This window comes from Cetorhinus maximus, chromosome 22 (genome assembly GCF_964194155.1).
Source record: "Cetorhinus maximus chromosome 22, sCetMax3.hap1.1, whole genome shotgun sequence".
In the NCBI taxonomy this organism is placed as follows: domain Eukaryota; kingdom Metazoa; phylum Chordata; class Chondrichthyes; order Lamniformes; family Cetorhinidae; genus Cetorhinus; species Cetorhinus maximus.
In genome coordinates, this window is record NC_135900.1 from 5,865,692 (window position 1) to 5,883,838 (window position 18,147).

General features: G+C 46.0%; 1 protein-coding gene across 1 annotated transcript in view; it reads right to left on the reverse strand.

Moving 5' to 3' along the window:
* Nucleotides 1-2,982: 2,982 nt before the first annotated feature.
* The window catches only part of syt10 (synaptotagmin X), an 85,591-nt gene continuing 70,426 nt past the window's right edge, over nucleotides 2,983-18,147 (reverse strand). Inside the window, exon 7 of the mRNA XM_078567681.1 lies at nucleotides 2,983-3,506. Within this exon, the coding sequence (XP_078423807.1) occupies nucleotides 3,435-3,506 (72 nt within the window). The 3' untranslated portion in view covers nucleotides 2,983-3,434. The remainder of the gene's footprint in view (nucleotides 3,507-18,147) is intronic.

The window sequence follows — 18,147 nt, forward strand, 5'->3', positions numbered from 1 at the left end:
AAAGAACTGGGGCTTCCTGAGACCTGCAAGCTGTTTAGTGAAGCTTGCCAGTGAGTGTGGTGACTTATATCTTATGTTCTAAACGTGAACCGAACAAGGTACTATAAACATTCTGTCTCAATTTATAACGAAACAACTTTGAGACAGGATCCCGGTGCCTGATTAGTCCCGACAACCGCTGTTTATTTTATTGATAACTCTGCACTGACCAGATGTTTCTGGAGAATTGTGGACCCTCCCCTCGCATCGGGTGCAACAAAGAGTAGCCGTGTTAAAATAATCATCCGTTTATTTATTCATTTATATTCAAAATACATATTAACCAGATATCTTTGCTATATAATTTTAATGTAATTATGATTTTACAAAATATATCACAAACTGTACACTCCATCACATACTGATTGATCCGTGTATATTGATCCATCTGTAAAAATGTTACATATGATGCAGCGGATTTCCAGGCTCACAACAGGAGGTTCACACCACTGAACTCCATCGACAGTGCGTCAAAGACATTGGGAGAGAAAAACAGCAGGATAAACGCTTCGATTTCAACAACTTAGCTCACGTTTACTCCAAAAACAGTTACACGGTGCTGATCTGAAGCGTACAAGTGGTGCACAGTCCCTTGTCCTGTTACAATATTTACTATTGATGTTAAGTACGTCTAATCGCATTACCACTAGGTTATAGCCACACAGATGTATCAAAGCAACACTGCAAGTGTGTTAAGGGAACTTCAGTTAAATGGCGCCTCCTTTTTGTTTTTATTCAGTCCAAACATGAATCTCACTTCTCCCAAATATACAAACAAAAAAAACTACTGAGGATGCTGGAAATCCAAAACAAAAACAGAATTACCTGGAAAAACTCAGCAGGTCTGGCAGCATCGCTGCCAGACCTGCTGAGTTTTTCCAGGTAATTCTGTTTTTGTTTTTGCTCACTTCTCCCAACACGTTTTGAACGACAATCGTTTCCTATTGATAATATTGAGCCTGATTGGATCTTTTTTCGACGTGACAATTTTTTGTTAACCAAAGTGTCCTGGCCCAAAAAAAAAACTTGCACAGTTCTTTTTGTTTTTAAAAACTTTCCAACACAACCACTTATCAAATGTCTACCAAGGACTTGGGGGTGGGGGGGGAAATACTGCATTGAAACACACTAGTAAAACTCACACACCTTCTGTTTACCATATCCCATCCTAGTTTATCATTGCACCAGTTTGGAGCCCAGAACGGTCCAAGGGCTTTTTTTTTGTGCAATTGTTTCAAGCATTTATTTTGGGCAGTGTTTCTATTTTTGTGTGGTTTTCAAGTCAGGTACGGGTTAGGTTTCGAAGGGGTTTTGCACCTTTTAGACTTTCATTTTGAAGGTCAGTGCAAAAGGGATCCCTCAGCTTTTATCTTAAAAATGAAACGAGATCTTGTCAGCTCGCAATTTTTTTTATACCCCACGCCCTTTATTTCTTTAAAATTGCCGCTCCGGTTCATTCTTGGTCAGGTTGATTTTAGAAAAAAAATCTCCAAAATGCTTGGAGCCCAACCAAAACATCAAAGACACCGGAGAAACCAGTCATTGTTATGATGTGTGATTGGGACAAAAATTAAACAGAACAGGAACCAAAAAGTTCTAATTCCAAGAGATGCATTTGTGTAGTTTAATCAATATTACAAATGCACGTGTTTTAGGGTTGACATTATGGACAGAACTCTTTCTGACATTTTCTCGATTAGTATTTTAAGATATTTTATATTAATGACCATTAATGCTGGATTCGTTAAACATTTTCCAGGTGTATTCGCTTAGACAGTGTCAGAGGGACGATTCAGGCAACGACTTGCTTCTGTCCCCAGCAAACCGAGCACTTAAGATACTGCAGACTTTGACATTAATGTAAATGGCTAATGGGTTGCTTTGACTGGCTGACATCACTGACTGCCTGTTTTAAATGTGGGCGTTGTAGGTGGCGGTGATCATACAGTAAGAGAACTTGGTGAGTGGTCCTCAGGAGTCTGTGTTGTGCGATGCACTGAGGGGATGATGCAGATTGCTGCTGTAAGACACTTTCTACCTGCCAGTGTCAAGGAGACATTGAGACATCGGAATGGAGGGGGGGTGGGTTTAAACTGCATCTTAAAGAAAGCGGCTGCAAGCTGCCAGCTTCCAAACCCTGATATACAGGACGCTCCACCGGTTCCCAGGTAACTGCCTGTGTCATGGCAACAGACTTTGTTAGTTTAGGTTTGTGATCAAAGGGAGCCTCAAACGCCAAAGGAACGGCACAGCAAACAGAACTTGGCCTGGCCCGTTCTCCTGTTAATATTTTAATGCTTCAGGATTCTCCACAGCTGCATCACAACCCCTGAGGTGAGGATCAACTCCTTGGGTTTAATTCTCTGCAAAGTACAACATCAGTCCTTTTCACAACTGATTCCTCAGCATTATGAGGCCAAGTTCTATTGCCTAAGCCGGTCTTCCCTCAAGAGTGGAAACTCTTTCGAGTTATCAACAGTGACAGATTGCAACCCCTTCGAGTACAATCACAGTTCTTGGTTTCCGGGAGTGGGACATGAACCCACAACCCTCTGATTCAAAGGCGAGGGTGCTATGAACTGAGCCACAGCTGACACCTCAGAAGATGAAGGGGTGAATTAATTAAGAGGTTTAAGATGATTAAAGGAGTTAATAGGGTAATTGGAGAGAAAGTTTTTCCTCTGGTGGGGGTTGGTGGGTTGGGGGGTCCAGAACAAGGGAGCAGGACCTTAAAATCAGAGCCAGGTCATTCAGGGCTGATGTCAGGAAACACTTTTCCACTCCTCTTTGTGTGAAGATCTGGGGCATTCTCTCCACCCACCCACCCCACCCCCCTAAGGAGGTCAACTGCAAGCGTCAAAACTGACATTGACAGGTTTTTTTACAAAGGGAAAATACTGCGGGGGCTGGAAATCTAAAATAAAATCAGAAATACTCAGCGGGTCAGGCAGCATTTGTGGAGAGAAACAGAGTTAACGTTTCGGGCGTGCCATCTTTCATCAGAACTGGCTGATAGAGTTTTGGTGGGAAGAATATTATAGGTTACGCAGCCAAGCTGTGCAAATGGAGTTAAGGTACAGATCGACCACTATCCAATTTAATGAGGGAGGCAGGTCAGAGGGGCTCAATGGCCTCCTTTCTCTTCTTATTTCCCTAATCAAAGGATTTAAAATTCTCAGAAAAAGCATCATCTCCATCACTGACACTTTCAGATGGAAGCTGTCAATTGCAGCTCTTGAGAGGGCACATGGCCCTGTCCACTGATTAAACAGTGTGACAGGCTTCGGTTACGCTATCTCCCCACTCTCTCCCTCCTGCTCTATAAGTAAGATGGACAACTCCAGATACTCTTCAGTAGTTATCCGGAGGTACTCAGCCTTGCACAAGCAGCACTCCTATGGTGTGGGCGGCAGTTTGGGAGATGGACAGGATCCTTGACTGTCGAAGCTGGTGGCTCTACCTGGTGCCTGCAACAGAATCATTTCAGAGTTATTCCAAAAATCAACACCTGCGGATTTTGCTTTTATTTATAAAGGATTTGTAATTATGCAGCACTTCCCACAATGTTGGACATCTCAAAACATTTTACTTGCAAAGTGCAGTCTCTGTTTTACACAGCGACCAGCAACACACTAATAACCGGGTGTTCAGCTACTTTGGTGATGTTGGTTGAGGGATAAATATTGGCCTTGACACGGGGGAGAACTGCCCTGCTCTTCTTTGAAATGATGCCACAGGATCTTTCACATCTACCTGGGAGGGCAGGTGGAGCCCTGATTTGTCTTATCCAAAAGACACAACCTCTGACAGTGCAACACTCCCTCAGTACTGTCCCTCCAACAGTGCAGCACTCCCTCAGTACTGTCTCTCTGACAGTGCAACACTCCCTCAGTACTGTCCCTCCAACAGTGCAGCACTCCCTCAGTACCTTCTCTCCGACAGTGCAGCACTCCCTCAGTACTGTCCCTCCAACAGTGCAGCACTCCCTCAGTACCTTCTCTCCAACAGTGCAGCACTCCCTCAGTACCTTCTCTCCAACAGTGCAGCACTCCCTCAGTACCTTCTATCCAACAGTGCGGCACTCCCTCAGTACTGTCTCTCTGACAGTGCAGCGATCCCTCAGTAATGACCTTCTGACAGTGCATTGTTCCCTGAATCGTGACCCTCCGACAGTGCAGCACTCCCTCAGTACTGATCCTTCAACAGTGCAGCACTTCCTCAGTACTGACCCTCTGACAGTGCAGCACTCCCTCAGTACTGACCCTCTGACAGTGCCGCACTCCCTCAGTACTGACCCTCTGACAGTGCCGCACTCCCTCAGTACTGACCCTCTGACAGTGCCGCACTCCCTCAGTACTGACCCTCTGATAGTGCCACACTCCCTCAGTACTGCACTGGGAATATCAGCCTGGATTTTGTGACCAAGTCTCTGGAGTGGCACTTGAAACCATGACCTGACTTGGAGACAGGAGTGATAGCCACTGAACTGACACTTAAGCAAGGAGCATGAAATTCCCCTGCGAGAAAGGTGAGGACCAGACTTGGACACCAATTGAAGCCAAATATACAACCCAACTAAGGGGCAAAACCCAGGTCAGTCAGCTATGGCGCCATCTTGGGTTTTATAAATAGGCACTGCTACTATCTTGTAAACTCCTTTCCCTTATAAAGAAGAATTCAAGTTACGCTTCTTAAAATGCATATTTATGGGTTCAGTAGCATGGTGGTTATATTACTGGACTAATAATCTGGAGAACTAGGGCTAATCAAGTTCATTTTTTTCATGGGATGCAGGCATTGCTGGCTAGGCCAGCATTTATTGCCCATCCCTAACTTTTTAAGGTGTCAACCACATTACTGTGGGTCTGGAGTCACACCTGCCAGGCTGGGTAAGGACAGCAAATTAATCAATCGGATGGGTTTTTACAACAACCAGCTTCATGATCCATCAGACATTTTAAATTCCAGATTTTTATTGAATTCAAATTTCACCACGTGCCTTGGTGGGATTCAAACCCAAGTCCCCAGAGCATTAGGGTTAGGGGTCTCTGGAACACTAACCCAGTGACACCACTACAATGCCACCAGCTCCCCCGCAGTCCTTACCATAGCAGCTGTGGAATTTAAATTCAGTTAATGAATCTGGAATAAGTATCAGTAATGGAGACCACGTAACTACGGCATTGCTGCACAAACCTATCTGGTTTACTAATGTCCTGGAGAGAAAGAAATATGATTTTGTTACCCAGTCTGGCCTATATGTGGCCCCAGACCCACAGCAATGCAGTTGACCCTCAACTGCCCTCTGAGATGGACTGGGGCAGCCAGTCTGTTGTCAACACAGTGACTCATCATCATCATCTTCTCAAGGATAATCAGTGGTAAATTCTGACTTTACCAAAACTATTAGTAGACCGTCTAACCCCCTTCTCCCCAACCCCACCCCATGGACCTATACTGCCAAACTAAAAGATCATGGCTGACCTTTGACTCAATCCCTGCAGACCCTCTGGGAGTCCAAAAATGTATCGATCTCAGCCTTGAATATACGCCAGGACTGAGCATCCATAACTCTCTGATCATGGCTGATCTGTAACCTAAAACCACATACACCTCCAGTGCAGCATTGAGGGAGTGCTGCATTATCAGAGGTACTACCTTTTGGATGAGATGTTAAACCGAGGCCCCCCTTTAGCCCTCTCACTTGGATTCAAAAGGTGATAAGGCACTACTTTGAGGCACAGCAGAGAAGTTATTCCCGATGTCCTGGCCAATATTTCCATTCAGAGAATTTTAAGAGGTTCACCTTATAACTTATCAAAGGGAGATTAATCTTCAATTGTCTTCGATGCTTAGTTGCAAATAAAAAGATAATTTTGTATCCAGCAGGACTAGCGACCCATTCTATCTACTAAACCAGTGCCAGTCAACACCAATACACAACCTCCCAGTATTGTTGTTATAATTAATAGAATTTATAACTGGAATAAACAGACTTGTACTGTGGATTAAAGGGTTAAACTACAAGGACAAGTTGCAGAAATTTAGTTTGTAATCTCTTGCGTTTAGGAGATTAAGGGACGATCAAATCGTTCAAAATAATAAAGGGATTCAATAGAGCAGATGGACAGAAACTGTTTCCTCTGGTGGGGCAGTGAGAACATAACCTTAAATTTACAGCTCAGTCACTCAGGGGTAAGAATGGGAAGTGCTTCTCACACAAAGGCCAGAATTTTTAGCTGGCCGGGCGCACGCGCGCGCTACCCGATCCGAACGGGCGTAAAATGACGTGTGGCGATGTCGGGCGAGCATCCCGACATCATCGCGCACCCGTGGGATATTTCGGTCAGCGGGCACGTGCGGGAGTTGGCAGCACGGCCGCCGACAATTAAAAGGCCATTAACACTGTAACCGCATTAAATTTTTCGCTGCCCGTCCAACCTAACGGTTGGCAGGGGGAAACCTCATCCACGGGCGGGATGAGGTTTCGGTCTCTCACTAAACAAAAAAATATTTTAAAATGTTCATACTAAATTCTAACACGTGACAGAATCACATGAGGGGACATGTTTTTTTAACACCTCAAAATTCTTTATTTTAATTTTTTTTATATCTTCGTCTCTCTGAGGCCTCTCTGTGACCTCGGGGAGCTTTTCCTGCGCGCACCTGCGTGAAGTTCCCCCTTCGCCCTCCTTCCCTCCCTCCACACACACACACACACACACACACACACAGGCAGCGCTGAGCGCCACAGCGCTCGTTTCATGCGAGGTCCACCAGCGTGAAATCGCGGCCCAGCCCCAACAGCTCCCACCCGCACCACCCCGACCCCCACCCCGCACCGAGTCCGCCCGACCGAGGACAAAATTCTACCCAAAGGATAGTGGGAATCTGGGACTCTCCCTCTCAAAAAAGGTGTGGGATAGCGGGGTCAATTTACATCCCAGGGATGGAGAGATTTTTATTAAGTGTATCAAGGAAAATGGGGCAAAGCTGGGGTATTGGAGTTGAGGTGCAGATCAGCCACAATCTCAGTGAACGATGGAATAGGCCCAAGGGCCTGAATGGCCTCCTCCTGTTCCCATGTTCCATTGTTACGGCTGAATCATTCCCTGTACTCTTTTTTTAAAAAAAAAATCTTCCCTTTTCAAATACTTTTCCCAATGATGTTACAGTGGCTGCTACAGTGGTCCCATGTTGTGAAATGTGTCAAGATGCACCAGCAAGAGATTGCAGGCAGTCCAAGGTCACACCAAACCAAAGACAATTTTTCAGCTATTAAATGTAATGACTTCAGATGCAGTTGTACCTTTTCTCCGCCTACAGGCTTAGTAACAGAACTGTAAAAAAACATATTAGATCACAATGCCCAAGGCTTCTGGTTAAAAAATCCCTATACCCAGCCCTCACTACAATCTCTGTGTAACATAAAAATGTTAGCATTTCAAATGAAAAAAAAATCTACTTACAGTGTCAGCCATGGCTCTTTGAGTCACAGGGTCATGAGTTCAAGTGCAGTCTGACATTTCACAGAATCACAGTGCAGAAGAGGCCCTTCGGCCCATCGATTCTGCACCGACACGCGAGAAGCACCTGACCTACCTACCTAACCCCATTTACCAGCATTTGGCCCATAGCCTTGAATGTTATGATGTGCCAAGTGCTCAACCAGGTACTTTTTAAAGGATGTGAGGCAACCCGCCTCCACCACCCTCCCAGGCAGCGGATTCCAGACCGTCACCACCCTCTGGGTAAAAAAGTTTTTCCTCGCATCCCCCCCTAAACCTCCTGCCCCTCACCTTGAACTTATATCCCCTTGTGACTGACCCTTCAACTAAGGGGAACAGCTGCTCCCTATCCACCCTGTCCATGCCCCTCATAACCTTGTACACCTCGATCAGGTCTCCCCTCAGTCTTCTCTGCTCCAACGAAAACAACCCAAGTCTATCCAACCTCTCTTCATAACTTAAATGTTTCATCCCAGGCAACATCCTAGTGAATCACCTCTGCACCCTCTCCAGTGCAATCACATCCTTCCTATAATGTGGTGACCAGAACTGCACACAGTACTCCAGCTGTGGCCTCACCAAGATTCTATACAACTCCAACATGACCTCCCTACTTTTGTAATCTATGCCTCGATTGATAAAGGCAAGTGTCCCATATGCCTTTTTCACCACCCCACTAACATGCCCCTCTGCCTTCAGAAATCTATGGGCACACACGCCAAGGACCCTTTGTTCCTCAGAACTCCCTAGTGTCATGCCGTTCAAAGAATACTTCCTTGTCAAACTACTCCTCACACTTTTCAGGGTTAAATTCTATCTGCCACTTATCTGCCCATTTGACCATCCCGTCCATATCTTCTTGTAGCCCAAGACACTCAACCTCACTGTTAACCACCCGGCCAATCTTTGCTGTGTGGTACTGAGGGAGAGCTGCAATGCCAGAGTTGCCATCTTTTGGATGAGATATTAAATTAAGGCTCCATCAGCCCTCTCAGGTGAATGTAAAGTTCTCCCTGCACTGTCTGAAGGACAGGGGAATTCTAACTGATGTCCTGGCCAATCTTTATCCCTCAACCAATATCATTAAAACAGATGATCTGGCCATTGCTGCTTGTGGGAGCTTGCTGTGTGCAAATTGAATGCCACGTTTCCTGCATTATAAAAGTAACCATTCCTGTGAATGTACTTTGATGGCTGTTCTGTGCATTGGGATGTTCTGAGGTCATGAAATAAAGGCAAATACTTTATTTTCTACCTGTCACTCACCTACAGTCACCAAGAAATTCAACTTGCACCCAAAACAGCCACAAGATGAGCAGAGCAAGAACTCTGCTGGTTGGTCTATGTGCTAAGGTGAAATTTGCTTCTGGTCTCATTGAAATGCTATTGATGAGCTGTAGGGGGTCAGATGCTCCAACCTGCTGGTTCAGCTGGGGAAACCAGCCAGCAACTAATCTATCAGGCACCTGTCGACCATTTTGTGTAAAAAAAAAGACGAGTTTCCTTTCCTAAAGGACATTAGGATTGTTACGGCAATCTGAGAGCTTCATGACCCTTTCTACTGAGACTAGCTTTTCTATTTATAGGCTGGAATTCTCAAACTCAAATTCTTGAACTGACAAGGTGGGATTTGAACTCTCTTTCTAAAAAAAAAAAGCATAAGAAACAGGAGCCTCCCCCATCAATCAATAAAATCATGAGTGGTCTACCTCAACTCATCTTTCCCATCCAATCTCCATATCCCTTACTTCCCTTGGAGTCCAAAAATCTACTAATCTGAGACTTAAACATACTCAACAGTGGAGCATCCACAGCTCCCTGGAGGAGGAACCCCCAAAGAGTCACATCCTGCTGAGCAAAGAGAAAAACGAAAATATTGAAGGCAAAATGCTCAGCTTGGAAGAGCTAATTTCAGTGAGGTAGAAGGGACCCATCACAGGCAGATTGGAAAAGAAGATTGAAGAGTAAATGCTGTCATGGAGAACTGCAGAATACTCAGGGGAGGAGATAGTTCACGTATAACCTGGGCGCATTCTGTTCAAAGAAAAAGTTAAACATCCAAAGCGCGGCCTGGATGATACTGGAAATAAACAATTAAAATAAAACAGACTTATGGAACATGTCAGTTAATAACGAGGAAGATTATGGAAAGCACAGTGGGGAACTGGAAAAAGTTAATAAGGCAGGCAAAGACAGATTACAAGGAAAGATTTACAAGCAGCATTAAATTTAATGATAAAATATTTCATAGGAAGTGTAAACCTTTAGCTAGGGAGAAGCTGGGTCGATTAAGGACCCAAAGGGAAATCTTCATGTAGAGGTAGAGGACGTGGTGAAATATTAAATGGCTATCTTACATCTGTCTTCACAAAAGAAGCGGAAGATGTGAAGGTTACACAAATAAAGGGCAGGGATGTTATAAACAGGATATGAATAGAGAAGACATACTGAAAAGATCAGCATTTTTTGAACACTGGGAAGTCACCTGGTCCATATGGAATGCATCCTAGGTTATTGAAAGAAGCAAAGGTATTATAGAAGAGCCATTGGTCACAATCTTTCAATACACACTGGATACTACAAGGAGTAGTGACGGAGGAGTGCTCATGTTGTGCTGCTGTTCAACAAACAGGAGAAGGATAAGCCAGCAAACTACAGGCCAGCCGGCCTGACATGGTTGTGACGGAGGGGGGGCGGGGAGGAGGTGGGAAAGTTATTGGCAACCATCATCAGGAACAAAATAAATTATCATTTGGCATGGCATGGGTTAATCAAGGAAAGCCAACATGGATTTGTGAATGGGGAATCGTACCTGACTGACCTGACTGAATTCTTTGATGAGGCAACAGAAAAGGTTGATCAAGGTGGTGGTGTCGGATCAGAACCTCTCCAATTGGGGAAATTTATGGAATATCAAAATCCAAACTCACGGACACGTTTTGACGTCACGGGCAGAGTTTTACATCCCTGGGTCAGGCGGGGGGGGAGGGGCGCTGGACCCGATCGGGAGTGAAATAGTGCGCGATGATGTGGGGCGAGCATTCTGGTGTTATCGCGCACTCACCGACTCCTGTGTGATCCCGCTGTCAATTAACAGGCTTATTAAGGCCAGCAATCAATGAATTTAACCCTATTTTTCGCTGCCCGTCCGGTTGGTGGGCGGGAGACTAGACCAGGCGGCCTTTGCATTTTTGACGAAACCTCATCCACAGGTTGGATTGAGGTTTCCAACAGTAATTTTTAAAAAAATAAAAACTTTGAAACATCATTTTTAACGTACTTTAATACGTGTTGACATGTTTCCCTTATTTTGAAAACTCCTTATTTTTCATTTTAAAATTCTTCAACCCCGCCCCACAAGGCAGCTCTGTGCCTTCAGGGAGCTTCCTGTGCGCACCCTCCCCCCAGCCCCGCACACACGCAGACCTCAGCACCCACGCTCCCCCAGCCCCGCGCACACGCAGACCTCAGCGCCCGCGCTCCCCCCAGCCCCGCGCACACGCAGACCTCAGTGCCCGGGCTCCCCTCAGCCCCGCGCACACGTAGACCTCAGCGCCCACGCTCCCCCCAGCCCCGCGCACACGCAGACCTCAGCGCCCGCGCTCCCCCCAGCCCCGCGCACACGCAGACCTCAGTGCCCGGGCTCCCCTCAGCCCCGCGCACACGTAGACCTCAGCGCCCACGCTCCTCCCGCCCCCCACCCCAGCAGCGCTGAGGCTTTCAGCGCGCGTTTCACCCTGACTGGCCGTCAATTGCCCAGCTGGCGTGAAATCACAGTCCGAGCCCGATCGGGGGGCGTCTGTCTGCCTCGCGGCCAATCCCGGGTCTGCCCACCGCGCCCGTCCGACAATGGGAAATTCCTGCCCCACGTTTTGAGCTATAAAACACAAAAGCCGGGCTGCAGCCTACAGCACCGGGGGCTGGAGCTGCGTTCTAAACAGGTCCAATTACGTTTTTAACGGCCCTAACAGGCCGTTGACAGTTCGGCGGGCGCGCAGCCGCCTCCATATCGAAATGACGCAGGATGACGTCGGGATGCACGCCCGACATCATCGCCTGTCATTTCCCACATCGGCGTGTGGGGCCTGCTCCCCCTGATCACCCACTGCAATATTCTGCCCTCTGTTTCTCTCTCTCTCCACAGACGCTGTCAGGCCTGCTGAGCTTTTCCAGCCTTTTCCGTTTTTGTAGCTGATCACATTGGTCTGGGTTACTTTTCCCATGGAAGGTCTGTATTGTCTCAGCCAGTGGGATCTGATCACATTCACCTGGACTACGCGTGGAATAAACGGAAGAGGTGTTAATTACCGGACATTGGAACAGCACGAACAACAGGAAATACGATTGGTGTGTCAGAGTCGAACCATTATAAAAAGGGCACATCAGAGTCCGGCTGCTGCAGCTGGAAGAAAGGTCCGGAATGGTCATCTTGACTCAGGACCTACAATCATTACCGTGTTGGACTCTAAGCGTTTCGGCCAAATGGTAGCAATATCGGTCTGAAGGTTTTGGGACAAAGGTGTAGTGTTTTTGTCTGCCTTTTGTCAGATTTAAACAAGTCATAGTGACTATGTTTTGGCTAAAGGGGAGAGGGGGGGAGGGGATCAGAAAGGTTCAGCCAGGAGTTGAAGGTGCTAATTTCAGCTAGCCCCGAACTGGGGAATTTGTGTCAGTTTTGGGGAGCTTTTGTAGGCCTGTTTAATTTTGTGAGCTCGGAATCTGTCAGTCCAGCTCAAGGGCATTTTGTACTGGGGATGGGTTGTTTGATTTTTTGCAGGGGGTCGGGGGGAGGTTTCTGTGTTATTCAGCTAATCATAGAGGTATCTCTACTGGGGATATTAGTGGGTACAATAAAGCAACAAACATACGGTTGAGCCAAACCCTGTGTCTGTGGATTTTTGTTTGTTATGAATCCCAAAGTCCAAGAACTGTTTGTAAGTGGGGGGATCGGGAACCTCTTACATATGGACTGTCAGAAGGCTTTCAACAAACTGCCACATGAGAGGCTTATTCACAAGAAGATGGAATTGAAGGGAAGTGGTGGTCGGAATATAGAATTGGCTTAGTGACAGAAGGAGCAAAGGATGGTGATGATGAATGGTTTTCAGACTGAGAGGTGGTTTGCAGGGGCTTCCCCCCAAGGGTCAGTTCTGGGCCCGTTTCTCCTTGAAATGTTTATAAGTGATCCAGAATCAGCTACAGGGAGCAGCAGCAGGAGGTTTGCAGGTGATACAAAACATGGCGACGTTGTGGGCCAGCATGGGGATAGTTGTAGGTTTCAGGGTGATGTAGACAGGATGGTGAAATATTCAGGAGCATTGCAGATGGAGCTCAATGTGGAGAGGAATAAAATGGTGCACTTTGGGAGCATTAATGTGGAAAGACAGAATACTATAAATGGCACGATTTTGGAAAGTGGTAATGATCACAGAGACCTTTACAGGGACATGCCAACTCTCGTCAGCTAATCACAAGTGTAAGAAATTGGGGTCTTGAATAAATGGATATTTTCTGTATAATATAAACCCCTGAAAAGCTTTCTAAAAAGGCAACACTTTATTATCAGTCTGTGGGAATAGGCAAGGTCACTTAGTTCATGTTGTCATTCCTAAGTTAAGATGGTGTCTTCTGCACTGCCTTATCCATGCAAGTGCTTAAAAAGGACCAGGATATGGCCCTCAGTGTGATGTCAACTAAAACTGACCTCGAGTGAGGTGACGCACGAGGTGGGCGGGGGAGTGGAGGTTGGCGGTGGGGGGGGTGGTATTAACCACCCTGACGTTTTTGAGTACCTGTCCTGTATCCATTTGTCAGGGTAATTAGACAGATGATTGACACTGGATAAGCCACCAGCACCCCCCCAAAACAGGGTGTGTATGTTGGTGTCACACTGGCGAGGGGGCTGAGGTTGGGCGGCAGTGCTGGGGAGGTCCTGCCGAGGGATTGTGCACTGCTGAGGTGTTGGGGAGGTTGCAGTACTCATTGGCAGCTGCCTTCTTAAGCTGGACAAGGAGGAGGAGGATGGTGAGGTCAACACATTCTGTGTAAAGTACTTGTCCGCCGCCTGGAATCGGTAAACCGCGGCTGTTACGGGTCATGGACTTTCCTGTCTAATTAGTTACCGTATCATATCCAAACTGTTGTTTCTTCATAAACTCAATAAAACCATCTTAAAATTACTTATGACTAGCCGACTGCCTAGTGAGTGGTCCAGAACCCAAAAATCTTACACAAGACACGTGATTTCTCCGCCTAGTTCAGCTTCACAATGGTCTCACAAAAAGGCTCTGAAGCCTTCCGGACTTAACATTGAGCTCAACAACTTCAGATCATGAACTCTCTCCTCCATCCCCAACCCCTTTCCAATCCCCTTTTTTCAAATATTTATTTTTATATTTTTTTCCCCCACCTATTTCTATTATTATTTTTAAAATTTCTTTCCATTCATTGTTTTATCCCCACCTTTTAGCCTATTTTGATATTTTCTCCCACACCGCCCCCTCTCCCCACCCCCACTCAGGTCACCTGTCACTTTCTCATCCTGCTTTCTACTCAATGTCACCATTAGCACCTCCTTTAGCCAGTATCACCACCATCAACACCCCTTCCACCTTTTGTTTATGACATCTTTCACAATCTCTCCTTTGCCTCCACCTATCACTGGCCTTCTATCCAGCTTCACCTGTCCCACCCCCCCTTAAACAGTATATATTTCACCACATTTCTATTTCTCTTTAGTTCTGAAGAAGGGTCACACAGACTCGAAACGTTAACTCTGTCTCTCTCTCTCTCCGCAGATGCTGTCAGACCTGCTGAGTTTTTCCAGCGATTTTTGTTTTTGTTTCAAATTTCCAGCATCCGCAGTATTTCGCTTTTATCTGAAAAATCAAGATTTTTTTAACAAGTCCATCTGTGTACTGTACGCACGCTCAGTTCAGGATGCCCAAATGATTGATCTCGCCCACACACGCACCGAGATGGAGAGTCAATTGCAGAGTAAACTGGAGGTGGGACCTACTGAAGCTGATTACTTTGACAAGCCTGGATCCTGGAGCTGCTGTGCTGTCCTCAGCAGCTTGAGGACTGAAACTGTTGCGTCGATCTGTGAAATTGCATGCTGCTTTGATCTTGGCCCCTTTTGCTGTGCTTTGCTTTGCAATTAACCTCTAACTCGTTGCACTGTAGATTGCTCCTTTAATCATTAATGGTAATTCACAATAGTGCTGCCAGAAATCAATCTTTGTGCTTCAATTGTGGATTGATTGGTACTTTAATCACAATGGTATTTGGCTGGTTCATGTTAACCTCAATATTAATCCGTGATAGCGACTAGTACAGTTAGTGAGTTGCAATTTCTAGTGCTACACATGAGTCGATTGTGGATTGATTGGTACTTTAATTGCAGTAATGATTCACGGCTTCTTAATGGTTGCACTGCTATGATTCAGGCAGAGGGCAAGCGAGGCAGTCAGCAGCCTCCAGGCCAGGCCAGGCAAGGCAGCTCCACGCTCCAGATTTGCAAACGAACATGCGTTGACATGCCCCGCTTCTGGTTTCCTCTGCAGTCAGCCCTCCAATCGCATGCACGGGTGCGACCGATCTAGTGCACGCGCGCACACACACACAAGGACTGATGCGTCTTGCAGTCTGCCCACCTTTAGGTGGTTTTTGGCGACAGGACTGGCAATCTAATAGAACATCCCCCAGAAACCTGGCTGATTCACCAACTCCGCAAACCAGTGTTACTACAGCCTGGTAAACAGAGGGCAGAGTTTTCGCCTCGGTGGACGGGCATACGCGTGACCCACTCGAGTGTGAAATGACGTGCGTTGACGTCGGGCGAGCGTCCCACACGCGTGTCCCGCTCGAGTGTGACATGACGCGCGTTAATATCGGGCCGAGCGTCCCGAAGTCCACGTGCAGTCACGCGATAGTTCGGTTGGCGGGTGTGCAAGCAGGAATCGGAAACACGCCCGCCGACAATGAAAAGGCCTGTTAAGGCCATTAAAGTATCAATTAAGTTAAGTTTTTCACTGCCCGTCCAACCTTGTGGTTGGCCGGGGGGGGGGCAGGCGAAAAGGCCAAGCGGCCTTTGCATTTTTTTTGGAAACCTCATCTACGGGCGGGATGAGGTTTCCAACATCAAATAAAAATAAAATAAATTTCTTTTAAATCTCACTTATAACATGTCCCTACTCATGTGACAGAGTCACATGAGTGGGGACCTGCTTTATAACATTTCTCACATCTTCAGTATTTTTTTTAAAGCCCTTCGTCTCCCTGAGGCAGCTCCGTGCCTCAGGGAGATTCTCAAACGTCCACTTACCCCCTCTCGCCCTCATTCCCTGGCCCCCACAGGCAGCGCTGAGCAGGTCTGAACTGGCCTGTCCAGTGTGAAATCACCTTCAGGCCACGATCGACTTCCCGACCACCCCCCACTGAGCCCACCTAACAGGGGCTAAATTCTGCCCAAAAACTAAAAAAACAGAAAGTGCAGCAAAAACTCAGCAGGTCTGGCAACATCTGTGGAGAGAGAAACAGAGTTAACCTTGCGAGTCCATATGACTCTTCTTCAGAGCTAAACCTCTAGCTGTGGAGACAGGATGCAGCACTGATAACAGGCAGGATATTTTAAAACATTTTTGTAAAGTACTTTCAAATGCAATAATATGGTTTTTGTAAAGAGGTCTTTGTTAATAAGATGAATGAGATTAAATAAGCCACTAATGAGCATTATAAACCAACCATCAATCTATATCGGTTTATGTTTAAGAAAATAGCAACTCATGATTTTTAAAGCAAATCTCCTGAATATTTAAAAGTTTGTGTCTTGATTTACAAGAGGGGGAATTTGGCTCATCTGTACCTGAATTGTGGGTGTGGGTGTCAGTTAATTTGGTTGGTTTGATGGCTAGAGTGTGGTGCCAAATGGTGCAGACATCATGAGTTCAATCCCCGTGCTGGTTGTGGTAGTTCATGGAGGTTTGCCTTCTTACCTTGTCCCACGCTTGTAGAATGGTGTCTCTCACGCTCAACTCCAGAAAATATAGGCCCTTTCTTCTCAAACCCCTCCCTTAGGACAACCATCCCGTCCCAGGTATTAGCGATGGCTTGGTGGGTAGCACTCTTCCCTCTGAGTCACAAGTTTCTGGGTTCAACTTCCACTCCTGGACTTGAGCACAAAAATCCAGGCTGACCACTCAAGTGCAATACTGAGGGGCAGCTACACTGTTGGAGGTGCCACCCTTCAGGTGAGGCAATAGACTGAAGCCCTGTCTGCGCTCTCAGGGATGTGAAAGATCCCGTGACCCTATTTCAAAGAGGAGTAGGTGAATTATTCCTAGTGCCCTGGTCAATATTTATCCCTCAATCAATATCACAAAACAGATGACCTGGTCAGTATCACATTGCTGTTCGCGGAAAGCTTGCTGTGCACAATTAGTTGCTGCATTTCCTACATGACAACAGTGACTACACTTCAAAAGTACTTAATTGACTGTAAGATGCTTTGAGATGTCTGGTGGTCATGAATGGCACTATATAAATGCGAGTTTTTTTTCAAACTAGAAGCTACATATATTCATTGTCAGGGACCTGTCCTCTGCAGCCAAAAGGAATATGTCCAGGCATTGTACCCTTTTAAAATTAAACAAAAGCATGGGGTACAATAGTTCTCTGGTGCATTCTCCATGGCAGTGCCTCAAACAATCAGAGTTGACTTGCCAATCAATCAGCACCCTTTTTTCATGCGGTATAAATTGTTGTTGGAAATTCGGCATTCTTATATCTGTCCTGATGAGTGCAAGGTGAAAAGCTTTGACAGCATGTCTCTTTTTTCAGCAATACTCGAGTTCTGTACTACCACGTAACTATTCCTTTGTATATTTTTTTTTCCTCTGTGGATTACCAGTCTGGCAACATAACCACTTCAGAGCACTACCTGCTTTTGAAATGATAATGCTACAGTGAGTCAGTCATTTCATCTTCCCACAACTTGGGAAAAATAAAAAGAGACTGCACATTACAGCTCGGATAGAGCAGGTTTAGTCAGAGTCTCTTTAGGTTGGAAAGCTTTTGTCTCCTGATCAGTTATTTTCTTTCAGTTCTATAATGGAGAATCATTCATGGTTTCCAAATTACATTTGAGAGAAATGAGCCTCCATTTGACGATATATTTGGAAAATTTAATTGCAATGACGCATTCAATGAGCGTTTAACAACCTGATCACACATTAGGCTTGGAAAGAATTGTTGAAGAATCTGGGCATGACAGTTTCTCTGCTCAATTTCAGAATGCTGTGCCGCATTGGAGTAATCGTTGCTCCTTTTAGCACTTGGGGAACTTTAATTACAGTTAGATGTTCTGCAGCGTTCGAGACGCACTGACATTTTCCTTCTTTGTCACACAAAAGACGGTCAACATCCTGACAGCTAATCATCCCCAGAATGTACAAAACCTACCTCAAAATATCAAACTGCGCATTGCCACTTCCTGAAAGAGGTTTAAAAATAATTTACGAACGTACGATCAAGGAGCAGGAGTAGGCCATTCGGCCCCTCGAGCCTGCCCCGCCATTGGCTGACCTGATAGTAACTTGAA